Source organism: Leptonotus elevatus, chromosome 15 (assembly GCF_054856555.1).
Source record: "Leptonotus elevatus isolate MCC_2025b chromosome 15, RoL_Lele_1.0, whole genome shotgun sequence".
NCBI lineage: Eukaryota > Metazoa > Chordata > Actinopteri > Syngnathiformes > Syngnathidae > Leptonotus > Leptonotus elevatus.
This window is the reverse complement of record NC_141253.1, coordinates 7,734,250-7,755,132: the sequence shown is the minus strand read 5'-3', so window position 1 is coordinate 7,755,132 and position 20,883 is coordinate 7,734,250. Positions and strand designations below refer to the sequence as shown.

At 38.1% G+C, this 20,883-nt stretch overlaps 1 protein-coding gene across 4 annotated transcripts in view; it reads left to right on the top strand.

Annotated features, from left to right (window-relative positions):
• Positions 1-20,883, top strand: part of grin3a (glutamate receptor, ionotropic, N-methyl-D-aspartate 3A) — a 96,136-nt gene that overhangs the window by 57,795 nt on the left and 17,458 nt on the right. For all 4 annotated transcript variants that reach the window (XM_086097575.1, XM_086097574.1, XM_086097573.1 and 1 more), the window contains 3 exons: positions 2,615-3,333; positions 18,434-19,103; positions 20,307-20,690. In XM_086097575.1, the coding sequence (XP_085953701.1) occupies positions 2,633-3,333; positions 18,434-19,103; positions 20,307-20,690 (1,755 nt within the window). In that variant the 5' untranslated portion in view covers positions 2,615-2,632. The remainder of the gene's footprint in view (positions 1-2,614; positions 3,334-18,433; positions 19,104-20,306; positions 20,691-20,883) is intronic.

The window sequence follows — 20,883 nt, the reverse complement described above, 5'->3', positions numbered from 1 at the left end:
TGATTAAAAGCTTTGGGTGGCTCTGATAGATTTTTGCTTCACAGGTTGTGTAAAGTCTATTAACACTAAGGTATATAGGGGGCGCGGGGGAAATCTTGGAAATAAACCATTTTCTACCCAAAATTATTGGGTACGTCCCAAAATATTCCTCTGGTGCCGTGGTTTCTTGTTTATCAAATTAGAAGCACAAGATGGATTGCTTTTTTTCTTACACAGTAGGTCATATTTATTCAATTTTGTGAAAACTGACTTAAAAAAAACAAACAGACAATAACAGATAACAGATCAATACTGTATGCCAACCAAGGTTATTTTAGTTAATGAGACTAAAATAAAAATAAAAAATTAAAAAAATTGTGAACTAAATAACATAAAAACGAAAACTGAAACTAGATTTTACATTTACAAAACAAAATAATAATAATTATAGCAAAAATATCTTCTTTTTTTCATCTTTGGTAATTAATCTAATACATGAGCCTATGGGGTTGATTTTAAATGTATTTATTTAAGTGTGTCTCACAGAAATGATGTCAGCAGCAGCCAATAAAAAAGCGCCTCCAAATGACATTGCTCCAAGGCAACGATTTTGCGTGTCATGTCCACGGAGTTAGAAATGGACTGTCAATAGGCCAGAGGGCAGCCATCTTACGTTGCCAACAACTTCTATTTGCTGAAAACAGTTAAAAGTGTGTGTTTTATGCCAGGATCCCTATATGGAGTAATGGTCCATCCATCAATCCATTATTTGAAACGCTGACTGACAAGAGGTTTAGGTTAACAGTTCGGAGCAATTTTTCTTCTTGATGACCTTTGCTTTCATTTCATTTCATTATTGGTGCTTCTGACAACACGATTCAAACAAATCTTTGAGTAGAACTCAAGAGTTATTTATACCTGAGAGAGAAATTTTAAAATCACATTCTTACCGATGACATTTTCATGTCGTGCTTCTCCCAGACTTTGTGGTACAACCGTATGCCACAATGGTGGCATTTTTGCCGTAGAGGCTGATAATAACATGAAAACGCAGCGGCGAAATTAAAGTATTGGAGTTAGGCGGGTTTAGCGAGTGGCGACGTAAGATGGCTGCCCAAAGCCGCCATGACAACTAGTTAAAACTAAATTTAAAAAACTGAACGAAATAAAAACTAGCTAATGTAACAATATTTTCTACGACGGTGTATGAATATATATTTTTTTGAGGGTGGGAGAAAAAAAACTTAGGAGAAATACACGTAGCGTAGCTATAGTCTAATCATGTGAGGATTCGTTGGTGGTTAATGGGACACTGTTTATAAAATGAAAAGGCAGGATGGAGACGGATTCATTCGTAATTTAAACTTTACTCGTCATACACGGCAGCGAGAGCGACAACACTTCCTGATCCCCCTATCAGCTGACTAAATATTAACCAATCAGAAGCTAGCATACTTTAGGTAAACGCAAGTAAATGACGGAGAGCAGCAGATTTGATGCATCAACTTAGCTACTTCTACAACAACAACAACAACAAATGTATGAATATGTAAATAATAATTCTGGAAACATAACAACAAACAAGTAAATATTTATTTTAACAAATTAACTTAAATGCCTGATCCTCAGGGTGAGGCGTCTTTGTCGCTGCCTGTACCCAACGCTTCAAAGTGTGAATACTTAACATGATATGGTTAAAGCCATTACTCTCTCCTGATTGGAAAACCCGACCAAAAAGTATTAGCGCAAACATCCGAGTAGTACGCTACGTGTATTTCTCGTAAATTTCAGATTTTTTCTCTCGCAAATCTGCCACTTTATGAAGTCGCAAATTTGCCACTTTATAAAGTGGCAAATTTATGACTTAATTAAGTGGCAAATTTGTGAGTTTTTTTCTCTCGGAATATTTCCCCCGCCCTCAAAAAATATATATATTTATACGTGGCCCTAATACGCCGCCGTAATTTTCAATAGATGCCTTTTTTTGTTTTTTTTTGTTTTTTTTTGCTTTGCCATAAATACATGTAGTGTAACTTGTGATGTGAGTAATGATATTCATGGGCGAAGGTAAGTGGAGGTTGAAAATCCATTCTCTTCACCTCTGTGTCTGGTCTCAAGGAACAAATTGAATTCAAAGTGGGAAAGTCATTCCAAAGCTGGGTTCATCACCCATTTTTTATTTCCTCTTCCACTTCACTCCATCTGTTTTTGATGCCTCATCTTCCACCCATCGCTTGCCATCCCATCCTATACTGTAACGTGCGCCCGTCACTTTCCACATTTTCCCTTGATCTAATTATGTTTTATTTCTTCCTTTCTTTCTCACAGTCCTCCCCAATGTCTTTCCCATCTTCTTGCCCTCTATTGAAACCCAAATGACCCCTTCCAACCTTTGATCTGCCTCATTACCATTTGTTTATCACTGCTGTCATCTTAATGTTGTCATTTACATTCTTTGCATTCATGTCTTATCTTTCTATCAATTTTCAAAATGTCTGCCTTTTTTCATTTCAACTCACCTTAACCTCACATGCACCTCCAATTACACAATATAATTACACATTATATGACGACATGAATTTTTTTCCTCTCCGCCTGCTAATTCATCTTTTCTTACGTATTTCTCTTTTATTAGAATCCGCTTCATTTCCAAATGGCCATGCGGACAGTGGAAGCCCCGGCACCGCATCTCCTCTACTCACTTTTGATGATGAATGGCTGGTGGGACATAAGCGTGTTGCTCTGCCAGGAGTGGGACATAAGTGAATTTATTTTCCTCATCAAAAATAACACCCGTTTCCACTTGGGCACTCTTGTCAACTTGACATCTTCAACCTCTGCACCGCCTTCGTCTTCTTTATCAAACACAGGAGACGCGTTAAGTGTTTCAACAGGAGCAGAGTTGTCATCGTCAACGTTTTCCCACCATTTGTCTTCATCCGCTTCGGCTTCCTCCGCCAAAGCGGACCAGCAGCAAGCTCTCATGCGGCAGTTGGAGGCCCTGAGAGAGCCTTCATCCACGGTTGGAGTGGTGACGTTCGGGTGCGAGATTCGTGAGGTGCGTCGCTTATGGGCGACGGTCACTCGGATGACGCTTCCAGAATTCCACTGGATCTTAGGGGACGGCCAGAATGTGGTTGAATTGAGAACAGAGGGATTACCCCTTGGACTATTGGCTCACGGGGTTATGGCGTCACCTTCTCTGGATCACTATGTCCAAGACTCATTGGAGCTGCTAGCGCGGGCTATTGGAAGTGCAGCCCAGGAGAATCCGGCCCTGGCGCTCATTCCTGGAACTACAAATTGTATGGATGTACAGCAGAGCATTGGAAGCTCAGGGGAATACTTGACAAGGTAAGGATTTGTATTTTTGTCAAATTTTCCATTTTTATTCGAATTTTCAAGAAATGCCAAAATAAAACTGAATGGAAGCATTAGAAATTTGAAAAAGGGCCCAAACTTGGCAAAAACGTTTTTACGCTTAGAGAGGAGGGTGGATTTTGAAGCATATACTGAAAAAAGGAAAATGTAAATTTTGGCTATGGAAACAGGTTTTGCGAATAACCGCTGGCAATACCGGATACACAAGAATTACCAAAGAAAACTCATACGACATCATCGCACGGTGCAGTTGCTTCCTGGTCTTCTTCTTTTAAATTAGTGGTGGATCCCATCTCTATGGTGTATACCGCGGAGTCCCCTCTCAATATTCGCTAAAGAAGAACAGATGGAAAAGGCATAAGTCGCATGTCCGTTTTGCGCATTTTCAGTAAATTTGCTTAAAACATTCGAAACAATTGGATGGAAACCTGACTTATGAGAACAAATTTAATGACCATGTACAAAATGAATGAATGTGAATAAAACGGGACCCGGTATAGACCCGTGGGGATGCCCATTTTGGATAAGCAAGGGGTATGAACAAACACCATCAACTTGAACCCTTTTTTCTTTTGCCACTCAAGTAGTTATTCAACCAAACCTTTCGGCCGCTTTTGAAGACATTCCAATATCCTCTAGCGTGTCTTCTGACCAGTTCAGACTGAATTAATGACTCCACTTTATCTCAATAACTTCAAGATATGCTTTATCACAATCAATTCTTTGCAACCAATTCATAGTTTATCAATTATGCCCTTTGATCTAGTCACCTCTCCTGGCATGTTGGCCGAGCCACTTGTTCCTTGGCAGAATTTGTGAAGTACACTTACATGTACTTTGAAGCCCAAGCACAGAATCTGACAGCCACACCCACGAGGCTGTTTGAGTGCCAAACTAGGGCTGCCTGTGCGAACCCCTGGACAGAAAGCTGGCAGGAACAGGAAGTTATGGAAACGTCTCCTCCCAAAATCAGCACTTTATTTATTTATTTATTTATGTACCGTTATTGAGTCACTGCTATATGTTAAATATAAAATATGTGTAAGGAAGAAAGATCATTAGAGCCATCTGGTCCTTCACACTTGTTTTTAGTCACCTGTCTTTAATATGTCTGGATTAATAGGAAAATAGACAATAAACTTGCAAAAGCATATGAATGTGTTGTTCAACCAGAAATTCAAAGCAGAGTTGTCTATTTGTCTTAACGGTAAAAAGCAAAACGTAATTAGCATTGATTAATGTCTTTGAAGTAATTACTCTAGCTAATTCGTTTCCACAAACTAGACTTGATCAAATTCTAAATCTTGCTATTTAGTGTCTGGCAGTGGTCTACTGAAGCTGCTTTGGGTTGTTTACACCCTTTTATACTGCTTGCTTTTGTTGGAAGAAGACCCGGATGAGGGGCTAGTGGGAACCATTACATTCTGGGGCGAGAGCTGTTCAGTGGAGCCAATAAAAAGCCAAATACATCAGCCTCGACTGACAAAGTGTCGATTTTTTTTTTTTTTTGTGGCAGGTAGAAAGAAATACAATGAAACTCGAATTTGAGGACAGTTCTTGATGCTGGTTGACCTCGTAATGCTTTTCCTCCTTGCCATCATTGGTTCCTGGTGGCGGTATCAAAAATGTGTTGAATATCACATGTTTATCGACATCTATCTTTTAACTCAAATATCTGCACGGGCTCATTTATGCCTACGGATACTCCACATTAGAACACACTTTAAACATACATTAACTGCATCAATGTGTCAAAGCACTGGCGCGCTTATCTGCGCCGCTCAACTTTATATCACTTTGATGGGAAGGTGAAGCTGCTGCATTACAATTTCAGTGTGCCTTTCTCCTGCTGAGATTCGCCTCAAAACGGCTGAATCAGCAGAGCGATCATCTCGGGGAAGAAAGACTGAGGAATTAGGCTTGTGTTAACATTACTCTGGTTGAAGCGTCTTATGAATTATTGATTAGCCTCTCTTTGATTTACATATCGGTAGGCATTCAATAACAGGTGGGTCAAGTAGAGAGCCCTGTCCGGGAAGCCACCTGAAATGGTTAACGTTGAACATTCCATTACGATTACAAGGACAACTTTTGGTTTATAAATCACTGATCCAGAATCCGATCCCGAGTGCGTTAAAGATGAAATAATGTAATTATAAATCCGGCAAGGCTCTGAGATCTGCAGGCTCAGGTCAAATATTTGAGCGCAGAGTTTGAAGCGAACATGGTGAGGCAGTATTTTAGTGTTACGCTGCACAAACAAAAATGAAAAAATACAAATAAGCTGCCAACGGAAGTGCATTATTTTCGTAATTTTAGTAAACTATCTTTTATTTCTGTTTTTAAACGTCTTAAGGTGTTTTTGTTTAATTTGATCAATTATTTTAAATGTTGTACTTCTGGTTGTGTAAACCACATTGAGTTACAGTGTATGAAACGTGCTACATAAACAAAACTGCCTTGCCTACTACAACTAGTAGTAATAATAATAATAATAATAAATATTTTTTTATGAAATCAGCATTTTTGAAAGCATGACAGGAGCGTCATGTAAGTATAGGGATTTATTTTCTCCATTTTAAAAGATCGTTTTAAAATGTATAAGTCTGTATAAATGTTTAATCTGTAGACCACACACATATGATGTGGTACAAACACTTCTGCGCTTCCATTGGGCTTAGTTGCCTTGCATTTACTTTTTCCACGGTGAGGACTCAAACCGTGACCTCGCTTTTCCACAGCCAAATTCCTCATAGATGAGCTATTGGCACCCCATTAAGAGGAACATGTCAACATACTAACATACATTTGCAGGGGTTTTGTTGCAAATTGTGTTTTAGCATTTGGAGTGTTTAAGACGGCTTGAATACCTTTCGGTATGCTTGTTTTGTCAGATAGAAGAGTCAGGATTGTGTCTTCATGTCGTCACGCTTGCAATGTGGGGGGGGGGGGGGGGGGCTTTTCTTTCTGCATCATGGCAGGAAAGGTATCAGGTGTTCCAGAGGGTGGGTGAGGTGACCCAAAGGGAACTGTTGACACCACACTCATGTTGAAACGAGATAGTGTGTGACAGATGAGCAGCAAAGAGACTTTGACTGCTTTCAAGCTAGACACAAAAAAAAGTCGCTTTCAGGAGCGGAGAAAGGGGGATAAATGTAAGTAAAATATTGAAGCTGCAAGCAGGGATGAACAGGCCCTCGCTCACTTTTTTGGGGTGGAAAATCTTTGAAATGATCAACAAACTACATATTGTCCATCTGTCGAGGTCAGGATACTTGCTTGAGATTGGGGCTTTTTTGGGAGAAATCTCTAGTAGGAGGATGATAAAATGATAGTTTCGAACCAAATTGACTGACCTACACTTAAATTTGAATTCAATCGTGGGGGATCATGTGCCGGAATAATGATCACATTTTCAGTTATGTTGAGCCTCCCTCACCTCACCTCACCTCCCCAAAATGATTCATTTTTTGGAACACAGCGATTCCAAGAACCCCGCCTGGCACTCAGGCCTTAATAAGCACCAATATGCAAATGTGCAGTCACAAGCCGACCAGAATGAAAGAAAACACAATGGAGATTCATGGCCCACCAATTTGGCTGTGACTGATGATGTCTGGTCAACTTCCTGTGGCCCATTTATTAGTGTCACGTGTGCCTGCAATATTTTCCCCTGATACAAAAAGACGAATGTTGTCGAAGGGAAGTTTAAAGTCACAGTTGAAGCCGCAGCCACCATAAATAATGCACAGATGATAAGTGTGAATTAAAAGTAAGAACTGTAGAATCGAGCTAAAACACACTTGATTAGTTGGCGCTCTTAATAAGCTCGGTTGTATAAGAGGGAGACGAGATAGAGAGAAAGATACATTTGGGGATTATGTTGATTCTCTGGAAATCAGATATACAATTTGTCTTGCATTTGCGTAGTGAAGTGAAAGTTGGTTTAAGGACATTTCTATAATCGAGCTGCATTTAGCCTTGAGTTTATTGCACAATCTCAGTACTATATCTCACAGTATGTCATCAATGATCAAATCACAAGTGGCTGTTTTTTTTTTTTAATGTATTTTACTCTGCTCTCATTTATACGGAAGCGTATTGCATTCACTTGAGAGAAAAAATCCTGTTTTTCTGACAAATTTTGGGGGGTAGCTTTGTTTTTTTAGAGTATTTTTACTGTTTTATTGAATATTTTTCCCCCGTTTTTTTTGAGTATTTTTTTTTCTGTTTAAAAAAAATATTTATTTTCCTCTGTTTTTCTGAATATGTTTTTTTCTGTTTTTCTGAGTAATTTTTCCCTGTTTTATAAAATAATTATTTTTCTGTTTTTCTGAGTATTTTTTTAAAAGGGGTTTTCCCTCAGAGATTAGAGAACAAACCACAATACAGTATACACATTCATTCCTTTATTGAGAGTCAGTAAATAAACATGACCATCTTATTGCATATGGAGAGGTATGCGGGAAAGTGTCAGTTTCCGCTATTAGCGAATCTGCTCAAGTCACTTGGTAAGAGGTAAAAAGAGGTAAAAAAATAAAATAAAATTACTCAGAAAAACAAAACACCAGCTCTGTTTTTTAAAATATTTTTTTTCAGTTTTTTTGAAAAAAAATGTCAGCCTCTTTTTCGGAATTTTTTTTGGACAGAAAAAAATATTAAGTACAACAGAAAATAATATTCAGAAAAACAGAAAATAAAAATAAAATACTCAAAAAAACCAAAGCTCCCTAAAAAAAATTGTCAGAAAAGTTGTTGTTTTTCTTCAAGTGAATGCAATACGCTTCCGTACATTCATTACTTGCACTCCACTCTTTCGGTTTACCTTCACGGGCTTTGAGCAGGAAGTGTTATAAAGTCTTCAAAGAGACGCACGCCACTTTATACTACCTTCTATTTACCTCTCTCATCTGATGGCTGAGCACCAAGTGCTGCATCATTGGACGTTAATTCACTTGCTCCTGTGGGAAGATTCTTTCAAGGCACATCACTTAGCATTATGATGAGGAAAATAGCTCGAGAGGGACACGACCAGCAGCAAAGGCAAAGATTCATCCTCGCGCCTCAAGTCTTAAAATGTGCATTTATTATTCCAAGATTAATCCAATGTGTGAATATACAGTGTATATATATATATATATATATATATATTCTTTTTTTTCCTTGATATGGAAAAAAAAACATTCATTGTGGCCACAATTTGTTTCACACAACTGTTTAAATGTATGTTTAGCAGTTGACACAATTGTAATTGGGAGCTTCGATATTTCGTGTAGCTTCTAAACAAACATGTCCAACACCATGAATTCTTTATTTTGGTTAAAGGGGGTGTTAACAGTGATGAATTAAACATTCATGAATGTGATTGATTTGCGCTTTAGGATGCAGGAAGAAACTATGTTATATGCATTATTCATAAATTGGATTTACATTTACACAAAATGTTTAAAAGATGAGAGGCACAAATCATTTATAGAAATAAAAAAAGTGGAACATGGTCAAAACCACAAACAAATACAAAAAAACGATTAAAATTGTATTCTTTGTTACTGAAAATCATTTTAGAAGATTATTTTTATTTATCCACTTGTTTATTGCTATTATGGTAAGAATATACTTTTACAGATAACACATAAAAACCTTATAATTTACGTGTCACTTGGGGATAAGTGAAGAGTTTGGGAAATCTACTTGAAAAACTCTTCTTTTCAAATGTCAGAGATAATTTTTTACACCTTGAAATTCATCACTTGACACTGGGGAACTTTTGGGAGGGGGGGGGGGTTGGTCTGACAGCTTTTTTATCTCATTTTTGGGTGCGGAATCCAAAACTGATCCCAGTTTTTTGCTATCACGTCAAGTTTATGAGCTATAGAATTCCTGTTTTCTTAAAAAAAAAAAAGTAATATAAATGTGTACGTATGTAAATAAAACACTACGAACAAAAAACTGCATGGAACAAATTAGAACTTGCAGTTGTAGATGAGTCCCATCGTATAATCAGCTCTTCTTACTACAGTCTTTCTACAACTAATCAATGGAACATTGCTTATCTGGAGAGTAAGTCGTGGAGAAAAAAAACTTGACTTACTAGGGAAAAAAACAGTTTATTCCTTTCCATCCATTTTGTGGAGCCTATCCCAGCTGGCTTCGGGCAGTAGTACACCCTGAACTGGTTGCCAGCCAATCGCAGGTTTTAATCATCAAAAAAGTCGAACTCAACACACATGTGCGTCCCCCAACCAAATAGTTCCCCACGAGGAGATGCTCATTGCTCCCATTTCCGCCATACACGCCATGACACTCAACATCAGCTAAGACAAGAAATTGTTCCATTTTCAAAGAGAGTCAGCACCTCAAATTCAAGCTCCGTCAGTGCATCCTGACCTTTTTAAACTAAACAAGCTCATTGATTTATGTTCAGGTTAAAACAAACTACAAAAAGGCTGCGCTTGTCATTTGCCATTGATATCTAGAATGTGCACATCACCACATATCGTCCCTGCCATTTAAGATTGACTTTTTCCAAGCAAATGTCAATGATTTTAAGCCAGCCATGTGCACTGGCTCTCTTAATAACTTGTTTGTGGATCATCCTGTGTACTGTATGTTGGTTTTTTGTTTTTTTTTGGGCAGAGCTTTGAAACAAATGATGATGATTAAAGGGTCACTTTTCATAAAGATGGATAAAAACAAAAGCTGCATTTACATGCGTTTATACTGTCCGGTAACTCGGTTATTAAGTGCTGTTCTTAAACTCTTCTACAGTTGAGTGGACACAATATGTATAATATAATTACATTTCCAGAAATAGTCTGGAATGCTCATAAAGTCCTACATTTTTCAAGAAACACTGGATTAAATGACATGTTTATAAAGTGCCTTTGAATAGTACTGAGATCTCTATCATTTAGTGTTATCTCACCTTTTGATGGGTTATCTTATTGTATTTTACAGTTACATTTTCACGGTAAAGAATCCAACAAACAGACTTGGTTATATGATATGATATCATATGATATGATATAATATGATATTAGGGGTGTTACAAAAAATCGATTCCGCAATATATCGCGATATTACAGCGCACTTCTCGAATCAATTCCATATGCGGCCGAATCGATTTTTAAACATCAATTTTTTAATTTTTCTTACTTAGGGTTCACACATTAAGCATGGAAGAATGTTATATTAATGGAACATTAAGCCTTAATATTTGATTTCAGTACTGTTCAAACATGAAACAGACTGCAACCTGTTTGTTAAATGCAGTGGCTCAGTTATAAGCCTGAATTTTCAGATAAATAAATACATTTTCATACAAATCTTACAGTGTACATGTACAAGTTTACTGATTAGTATTTTCTAAATTTGAGTTTAAAAAAAATCGCATATAATCAATTTATAGATTCATATTGGGATGAATCGGTATCGAATCGAATCGTGACCTATGAATCGTGATACGAATCGAATTGCCAGGTACTAGGCGAAATAATTCACATCCCTATATGATATCATATAATATGATATCATATCATATCATATGATATCATAGGGTATGTTATGTTGTAAAAAGCACACGTTTTTTTTTTTGTGATTTTGAGTCACATTTCCAACTGTCATGGTCTGCGTTTTGGTTTTGTTTATGAGCCATGTTTTCCTCGTGTGCCTCCCTTTGTCAATGTCTCATCAAGCTTTATCATGTCCTTCCTGCGCTTGTTATCCCGGTCCCCTGGTGTTACCCAATCAGTTCCCCAAGACACCTGTGTCTTGTCCAGGTGTCTCTCGTCGTCTCGTTACCACGCGCATTTACTTCCCTGCTTTCTTTCAGTCCTCGTTGAGTCATTGTCATTCTCGCACCCATGCCATGCCATGTCCTGTCGTCATCATTTCCTTGTCTAGCCGTGCTCCCGTTTGGTTTGTTGCTTTGATTTATGTTTTTGGACATTTTGTTATTTTTTGCCAAGTACCTTGTTTGCCTTTTTCTTAATTAAATCCCCTTTTTGACTGCATCCCCCGCCTTGCTCCTTTTGCTCCCTGCATTTGGGCCCTCAACCTGACACCAACAGGCAGTGCAGTTCGATGTTTCGATGTGTAGCTACTTAACTACAGTGATAAAATAGCAGTAAGATAGCGAGAAATTTGTCTTCACAGTCACAACCCGTCCACGAAAAAAATAACAATGACTAACAGAGGGAGCGGGAAGTCTGACGGGTAGCTGTAAGTGTCCTGAGTTTTTTTTTTTTAGGTGAGAAAAGATAACATGAGGAAAATCAACTGTGCTGTTTTTAAAATAGGATGTTTTGCCGTCTTTGCATTCAACGGTTTTTAGTAATCATTTTCTGTGGACCAATCAACAGGCAGCATAGAAGAGGCTGCAGAAAATCAAAGAAATGGATGAAAATTAGCTGCTCTCACAGACCAAAACAGCTGCCAAGAGAGATTTTTGCAAAAATATATCTAAAAATGACAGATAGAGATCTTACACAGGGGAATACCGTAGTATTGTATACATATCCTGTGAAGACGCAGATAAAGCTATTCTAGCAGCAATAGAGTAAATGAGCAACCGCCGAGAGATAAATGTCATTAAGTTATCTGCTTTCCACCTAAATGAGATGACCCCTTTTTTACCGCGATCACTTCACAGAGGTGCGTTTAGTACCCTTAATGTCGCGGCTCGCTGAGTTACAAAGATAGAAAATCGTACATAATAAACGTTCCCTCCGTGGGTTGCATTGAACAAGCCTGTGTAAGTAAAACGCTTTCTTGTTTGCTCTGGGGTTGTTGTGAGATTGTTTTTTAAAAAGCCGCCATAAAAGCAGCCGCGCTCCCTTCCTTGCGTATCTTCTGGCATCAAGAACACAGAGCTGACATGGCAGCCGATGAGGTCGCGATGGTGAGAAACAGATTTGATTCACCCCGCTGTCACTCTCCATCTTAAAATATCAGCTTCGCTGCTCCGCTTCAAATGCCATCAGTCTTCCATTTAAGAATCAGCGCAGGAGATGATAAAAACGTCATTTTTATGTGGCGAGTAGGAGCCGTTGATGGCGGCGACCCTGAAAAGAAAGTTACACTTTACTTTACTTGTGAACTTGGGAGTTGAGTTGTGTTTAAAGGGCGAAGCAGAACTCCGTGATAAAACTAGCTTCCATGCAAATGAGTGAAATGAAGCAGAAGAATGTATTTGCACTAAAAATCCATGAGTATTTAAACACAAAATAAATCAGGTTTATGAAGTGGAACAGCACCAAATGCTTGGATCTGATTATGAGTTGCTATAATGTGAATAATCAGAAACAAGAATCTTAATCATACTGCATACTGTATACGCGCTAAATCCTAATATACATTTATATCTAATAAAAAAAATAATAATATCCACATGTAGTTGAATATGTACTTTATACTTTATTAGTTTACAAATTAGTTTTTGATTTATTTTATTTTTTTTACAAACAAACAAACAAAACAGATTTTTTTTTTTAAATTGGCCCTAAAAATAAAATGTAATTAAAATTGAATTAACATTAAATTCCCTTATCTAAGTTGTTGTGGATTCTTTCCCTACAACATGACTTTTTTTTAATGTACTGCTGTCTTGCATGTTGCATTATTTCCAAGCTTATCAGTATGTAACAATATCCAAACATCATGATACAACATTATCATGTTATGATATGATAAATATCAAATTAAATAATAATTGTAAAAAAAAACTCATAGTGTATAAAAATTCACAATATAAAAAAAAAAAGAAGCTCAAATATCGTTTTTTTTGTTGTAAAGAATTGTAGTGACAAAGAACTTGCTAATGCGCACACTCAATGTGAATCGAGTCAATCCGATTCTAATTTACTCAATCGATTCAATTTCGATTTTGCTCGATTCAATTCGATTCATTGCACTTCAGTCCCATATTGATTAATTACGGAACATAAATTCTTCTTAAATATCAAGGACATGATAAAAGATGGAAACTATATTCATAGTTGTATTCAACAATAGCAAATATAAAATAAAAATATTCTGAATTATCTTAAAGTGCAATAAAAAATACTTTAAAAAATTGTGAATAGTACATTTCAAGAAAACGGTAAGATACAAAAAAAATTGTCCTAAAATATTATTTTCTTATGAATTTATGGGGGAAAAAAGATATTAAAATAATCAATTCATGGTTTTATTCATCGACATCAGACTCGAAAAGGAAAATGGATTCAATATTGATTATTCAATTTTTTTTAACCCAGCCCTAATGTTAAGTTCACCTTCATCTGACGATTAGCGTGGGTCTTAAACGTAGGTGGCCAAAATATGCCTAATTAAAATTAAACCGCACTAATAAACTAACCACCAGAGGGTGCTGAAACTGCACAAATGTAACACAACCTGGCCTTTTTAACAGATGTACCGTTACATGGCATGGCAAGTTTGTGTCCATTTTAATATCGCAATGTCACGATATTGCCATTATCTCTACTTATCAGTGGCAGTAAATGTCTTCATTGTCAATCATTATAAAAGCACCACAAATTGGGTGTGATATCAAGCCGTGTATGTCTTGGACAAGCTCCACTTTCTCTGATGAAGAAGCTTTTGAGAGATGCTGTCATCTGTAATGACTAATTTGGGATTCTTGCGACTGAAATCAAAGACAACGCCCACTGCCGACGCATGAGAACGAGTGGCCCATCAGGGCCCAAGAAACCAAAGTTCTGCGATTATCGGCATGGACCTTCATCACACTTGTCAGCGAGGCTCTTTGATAGTTGGAGCCATTTTTGTTGTTGTATGTCACATTGCGTGTTGTAGTTGTGTGAGACAGCGGCGTCAGGGCGGGCGTCGGAGATGAAAGAGACAACCGAGAGAGGCCATCTTCCGAAGTCGTGACTGCGCGCCACTGACAAAGTCTACCAACTCAGCTCCTTTCTATTTTCATAGTCTGCAAGTTCACATTAAAAGTAAAACAAGAGCCGAATTAAAGAGAATACGGCTCAGTTTTAATTGTTCAGTGTGCATTTATAAGACTACAAGAAATGAAAAGGAAGTCAACCCCCCCCCCCCCAAAAAAAAAAACATTTATTGACAATAGCATGTTTTTCGCAGCCCCATTAGTCCAAATAAGGTATTATGGTTAATATTGGGGAATATGAGTTAAGCAGCAAAATCTAGCAGTTTTTATCAACATCAGAAGGCGGCCATTTTTGCCACTTGCCGTCAACTGAAGATGACATCACAGTTGCTCAGGTGTCAGGTAACAACCAATCACAGCTCAGCTTCAGAAAACAGGTGAGCTCTGATTGGTCGTTTCCTGAGCCCTGAGCAACTGTGATGTCACCTTCAGTCAACAGGCAAGTGGCAAAATGGCCGCCCCCTGAGATGGATAAAAACTAGGGGTGTCAGGCAATTAAAACTTTTAATCGTAATTTTTAATCGTACTTCAATGGTTAACTCACGATTAATAGCACATTTTATATCTGTTCTAAATGTACAATAAAATATTTTTTCTAAGTTTTCATACTCTTGTTAACATAAAAGGGGGGGGCATTTTAACTAATAGAAATATGGCTACAACTTTTACCCATTAATACAGTAATTTCATAATAATTCATAAAATCGAGTTAAAATTAAAAAGATGATATTGATTTGTGTTGTGGTCATCTTTCTGCCACTAGATGGCATAATTTCATTTGTAAGACGGTGACAGCGTAAAAGTGAAAAAATTGTTAAACTAATAGAAATATCGCTGCATGTTTTATTCTTTGATGCAGTAATTTCATATAATTCATAACATTTAGTTAAAATAAAAAATTGAGTTAAAATTAAAAAGATGTACTGCACTGAAAACTGTGTTGAGGTCATTTTTCTGCCACCAGATGGCATCATTGCATTTGTAAGACGGTGACAGCTCACGTGCATTTTTCTTTTCATATTAAGAGCCATCTCATCTTTAACATGAAGTAACTTGTGAAATTTTGCAAATGTTTTTAAATTGTAAAATACAACTTGACCCCAGTCTCCACAAATATATTCATTATTATTAAATGTATTACTGCTAAATTTAATTTTGTGCTGTGTCTGCTGCGTTGTGACTGGAAGTCCCCGAGTACAGGTTTTCCAAGTAAGGGCCGGTCATTAATGGCACGTTTAAAAAAAATGTGTGCCGTTAAAGGAACTTTAAATTAACTCCAAAATATTTTTGACACCCCTGATAAAAACAGCTGGATTTTGCTGCATAACTCATATCCCACAAATTTAATAATAATCAGAAAGTCATGTTTAGACTAGCGAGAACACATATAACATATTATTGGCAACAAACGTTAAAAGCAAAGCTGAAATCTCACAGCACCAAACATTTGACCTGTTCATCATTTCCACAAAGCGTTTTAAACAAGTCGATGTGACTGCATTGCAGAGGTGTGAAGCGCCTTTCAGACAATGCATGACTACATTTGCTTCTCACCTCCGTCCCTACAAGCGTGGAGAAGAGCGCGTGTTCGTGTGTCGCCTGTACGCACTTTTGTACGCTAAGGTCAAGCTTTTTGGGAATTGACTTCATTGTTATTCCCGCTGATGTGATGGAAAACATGGCCGCGTTGGTGTGCGTGTCTGTTTCTGGTTCCTGCCGCTGTCGGACCGCCAGTAGCGTGGCTCACTTAGAGGCATGGCGTGATGGTGGGGCCAAGCTCTGTCCTCTGCTGTAACACTCACTTTCACACAAACACGCACATACACACACAATCAGGCCACCAAAACTGCACACCTCATTTTTAGATAAAAAAAATAATAATAATTGCTGATCAAAAAACACTTAGGTAGGAAACATAGCAAGAAAACTACTATATGAATAATTTGTGGTTCGTAATAATATTTATTCAGATACAACATTGTAGTGCAACAGAATTGTTGAAATTCTTGTCAGGGGCCACATGACATGTTTTCCCTTCAAGCACCCAATAGCGGTTTGATTGGTTTGATGATCGTCCAAAACAACACATTCATTCTGGAGAAATTCATGAATTTTAAATATCAATTGGGCAAATACAGCTCTGTATTAAATATAATGTGTATTAATAACGCATTTTAACTCATTCCCTGCCATTGACGGCTATAGACGTAATTTTTTTTATTTTGAACTACTTCTATTAGTTTCTTCTTTTTTTCTCCACTTTTGTTAACAAGAGTATGAAAACCTAGGAAAAAAATGTATGGTACATATTGAACAGATAAAAAATTTGTGATTAATCTTGAGTTTAAATAATTAAGTAATAAAAAAAAAGGAAAATATTATTTTTTTAAAATTAGGGGCGTCAGACGATTAAATTGTTTTAATTGTAATTAATCGCATGACTTCAATAGTTAACTCACGATTGATCACAAAAACTCTTGTTAACAAAAGGGGAAAAAAAGTGAAGCCCCTTTCACGCTGGCCATCTAAGCTACCGATGTGCGATAGGGGGTTTAAGTTAACCCAGCAAATTTGCTGTCTTCCGAGCTAGTATCAGAGGCTTATCAGAGGTGGAATGCAGCCGGCGGATAAGCAGAAAGTGGAGATTATCATCCGTGACTTATTTCCTTCAGTCTCTTGTGTTGAAAGCAAATGATGCCGCTGTGTTGACGTCACCAAACATTCCAGTTATCGCAATGCGAGACGAGTATTGCGTACTTCGGCAGTGTCTCGCTTTGGTGACTTCTTTCTAAAAGACAGCCAAATAATTCTTGGCTCTTCTGTTACGCGTCAAATTACTGGGAAGACGGTGTGAAATTGGCTTGTGTCTGTTGCTGATGCTGTTGACAGCTTTCCATCTATTTTCTATACTACTTATTCTGTTCACTCTCATGTGGAAGGTGGCGGTGACTTATTGTCGGGGTACAACCAGGACAGTTGATCTCCGCCGAACCCCTGGGGTTTGATCGATTTGGGGGTTTTGCCTTATTCCTGAGCAGAATAAGCAGTAGACAATGGATGGATTAAACTTTATGTTTAGTTTAAACTTGGGTTGTTTAATTTGCTGTTTTCTATTTTAACTAGGTATGGACCGGTTATCGTCCGGGCCGATTATTGGTACAGACAGTTTTTACTTGTCGCAGAGACGTTTTGAACATATTTAGACAAATTTTCACTGTCAGCAAAGGCATTTTGAAACCTTTTACCAATCCTGACGAAAAGTTAGTGAGATACAGGCAACTTTAATATAAGGATTAATATAAATTTCTACATTATAAAAAAAAAGAAAAAATATGCTGACATTGGTGAAACCCGACTTATTTTTGAAAATTAAAATAAAATAAGTTAAGAAATAATGTTGAAATTTTGGAAAACTTTATTTATAGTTCGTTTTTAATTTAGCTTTACACATGCTGATGACCCGGGAAGCTCCCTGCAATTTTTGTTAGAATTTTTTTTAAAAGCTGTCAATTCTTTATATGTTTGAAATTAACGTTCTATTTTAAATGTTTTAAGTGTCCCAATGATGTATTTATACGTTTTTTTTATGTTGTTGTTTTTAATGCTAGAGCATACAGAAGGCTTTAATGCAGTCTCTGAACTGCACAGAATGGGTGAAGCAATGGTAGTACTTACAAAAACGACCAGCAGGTGGCAGCAGAGTATAAGAGACCAACCGTGGCCATGTTGCTCATTTACCCACAGTTCTAAACAGATTTGTGAATAATGACGAAACTTAGCTGTATTCTAATGCTAATTGCTGCAAAACGAACACAGATAGAAATACACTTTTTTTTACCTGATGAAAGAGAGTCTAATCTTTCCATATTTTTTATAGCAATAGGACACAATATTCTCTGGGCCTTGCAAAATCAGTCAAAATCCCGTAAAACAGCCGGGAGCAAAGGGGGTTGCTTCAGTGAAAATGGCTAGGAGTGAATGAGTTAAAAGCAAAAGTTGTTTTCTCTTTTAAATTTCAATGGTAATATTTTATCAGTTTTATCAGTCTCCTTGACCTCGGCCTTGAAAAAAATGAATTAATTTATCACTAATTTTAACCTTCATTAAAGTTTCTCTTCACGTGATTAATTCATATTTTTGTTTCGTCCCCTTCAGATTTCTTTCCAACACATCCTTTGAGGGCCAGAGCGGCTTTATATCCAGAGACCGTCATAGCCAAAATGTCATCTCAGAGGCCCATCACTACATCTGGTCCCTCCAGCTGGACCCTCTGGGCCAGCCAACCTGGACGAGACTCGGACGTTGGCGCAGAGGGAAAGTCCTGATGGACCAGGGGGCTTGGACGAGCCGCCAGGGTTCCGGAGGGGGAGGTGACTGGCGCAGACCCACCAGGCTCCATTTGCGAGTGGTGACGCTGGTGGAGCACCCGTTTGTATTCACCCGGGAGGTGGACGGAGACGGGCTGTGTCCTGCTGGCCAGTTGTGCCTCGACCCACTCACCAATGACTCGGGGGTTTTACAGAGTTTTTTCCAAAATCTTGCAGGTCCAAATGGATCGGTCCCCACAGACTCAAAGAAATGCTGCTATGGTTACTGTGTCGACTTGCTGGAGAAGCTGGCAGAGGATATGGGATTCACCTTTGACCTCTACATTGTTGGAGATGGGAAATACGGAGGCTTTAAGAACGGTCGCTGGACGGGATTAGTGGGCGACCTGCTTAGCGGTGCTGCTCACCTCGCTGTAACGTCTTTTAGCATTAATTCAGCAAGAAGCCAAGTCATCGACTTCACCTCGCCCTTCTTCTCCACCAGCCTGGGAATTCTGGTCAGTTTCTGTTTCTGTCTTTTTGTCTATTCCTTATATTTCACTCCGCTGTTACGCTTTGTTCCATCCTCTGTCATTGACCTCACCTCAACCCGCTCTCATCACGAAGCTGCTGGTCACCATTTTTTGACACAGACCTTTTACTACATGCCTTCCAATTATCCACATGAGATTCGATTGGTCACCTTATACTGATATTATTTTACTTGACCTCAGTATCTGACAAAAGGCGTTGTTATTACACTGTCTTCTGTCACAAATGGATGTTGTGATTTATTTCCTGGTACATCCTCACAATTCTATCAATGCATCTGTTTGTCTAATTTAACACATTTGCTTCCAAAAACGTCTAAAACTTTCTATTTTAAATATTGCCATGCTCCCAAAAACGCATTTATATGTTGTTGTTTTTTTTAAATACTAGAGCATACAGAATGATTTGATGCAGCGTCTGACCTGAAGAGATCGCTGAAAGCAATGGTAGTATAAAAATAAAAAAAAGATTATAAGAGATGAACCAGGGCCATGTTGCTTGTTTTCCCCAGTGTTTTAAACAGATTTGTGAATAATTATGAAACTTAAATATATTCTAATGCTAGTTGCTGCAAAATGGAAACAAATAGAAATGTACTTTTAAAAGGAGAGACTCTAATCTTTATTTTGGTAGGCTCCATGTTTTTATAAAAACAGAACACAATATTCTGTGGGCCGTACAAAATCAGTCAAAATCCAGTAAAACACGGGAGCGAAGGGGGTTGCTTCAGTCAGAATGGCTGGGAGTGAATGAGTTAAGTATCTGCAATTAATTTTTAATTGCCTTACTAGATTTTGAGATATCATAAAAGTGATCACTTATGTGGGTTCTTCCAAGTTTGTTTGTAGTTCTGGAGTCACCAACCTTTTTGAAGCTGAGAGTTACTTCATGGCTACTAATTAGCACAAAGGACTACCAATTTGATATACACTTCTGAAATAATTATGGTTGCAAAATTGCTGGAATTTTCCATTCTGTGGCAATTTATGAGAACATAAAGGAAAAATTTAAAAATTTACTTGTGGAATAAATTGGCCATAGCAGGATTTTTTAAACACATGAATGTCACAATTAATGCAATAACTTCTATTAATGTAACTTTGAATGGTCTGGTGTGAGTACAGTGAGTTTTGACCTTGTTTATTATACATTTCTGTTTGTGCGTTTAGGTCCGCACCCGTGACACCGCAGCACCCATCGGGGCCTTCATGTGGCCTCTCCACTGGTCAATGTGGCTCGGCATCTTTGTGTCTCTCCACGTCACCGCCATCTTCCTCACCTTGTACGAGTGGCACAGCCCATTCGGCATGACGCCGCGCGGACGCAACCGAGATCGCGTCTTCTCCTTCTCCTCGGCTCTGAACGTGTGCTACGCTATACTTTTTGGGAGAACCGTCGCCATCAAGCCCCCCAAGTGCTGGACGGGCCGTCTGCTGATGAACCTTTGGGCCATTTTCTGTCTCTTCTGCCTGTCCACCTACACTGCTAATCTGGCGGCGGTGATGGTTGGTGAGAAGACCTATGAGCAGCTGTCAGGGATCCATGACCCAAAGGTATTAGTCACATTAAACGGGTTGGCTGACTTGTCACTGATCGTGTATGGTGTGTTGGAAAGCACTCTTTGTCTTCCGCGTGTTCGTTTTGTTCCGGGTAGAGAGAATGTTGATTTTCTGAATATAGACTGGAGATCGGTGAACAGGTCCTTCGAAGGATTTATTTAAACAGAATATTCCGGGCACAAGCGAG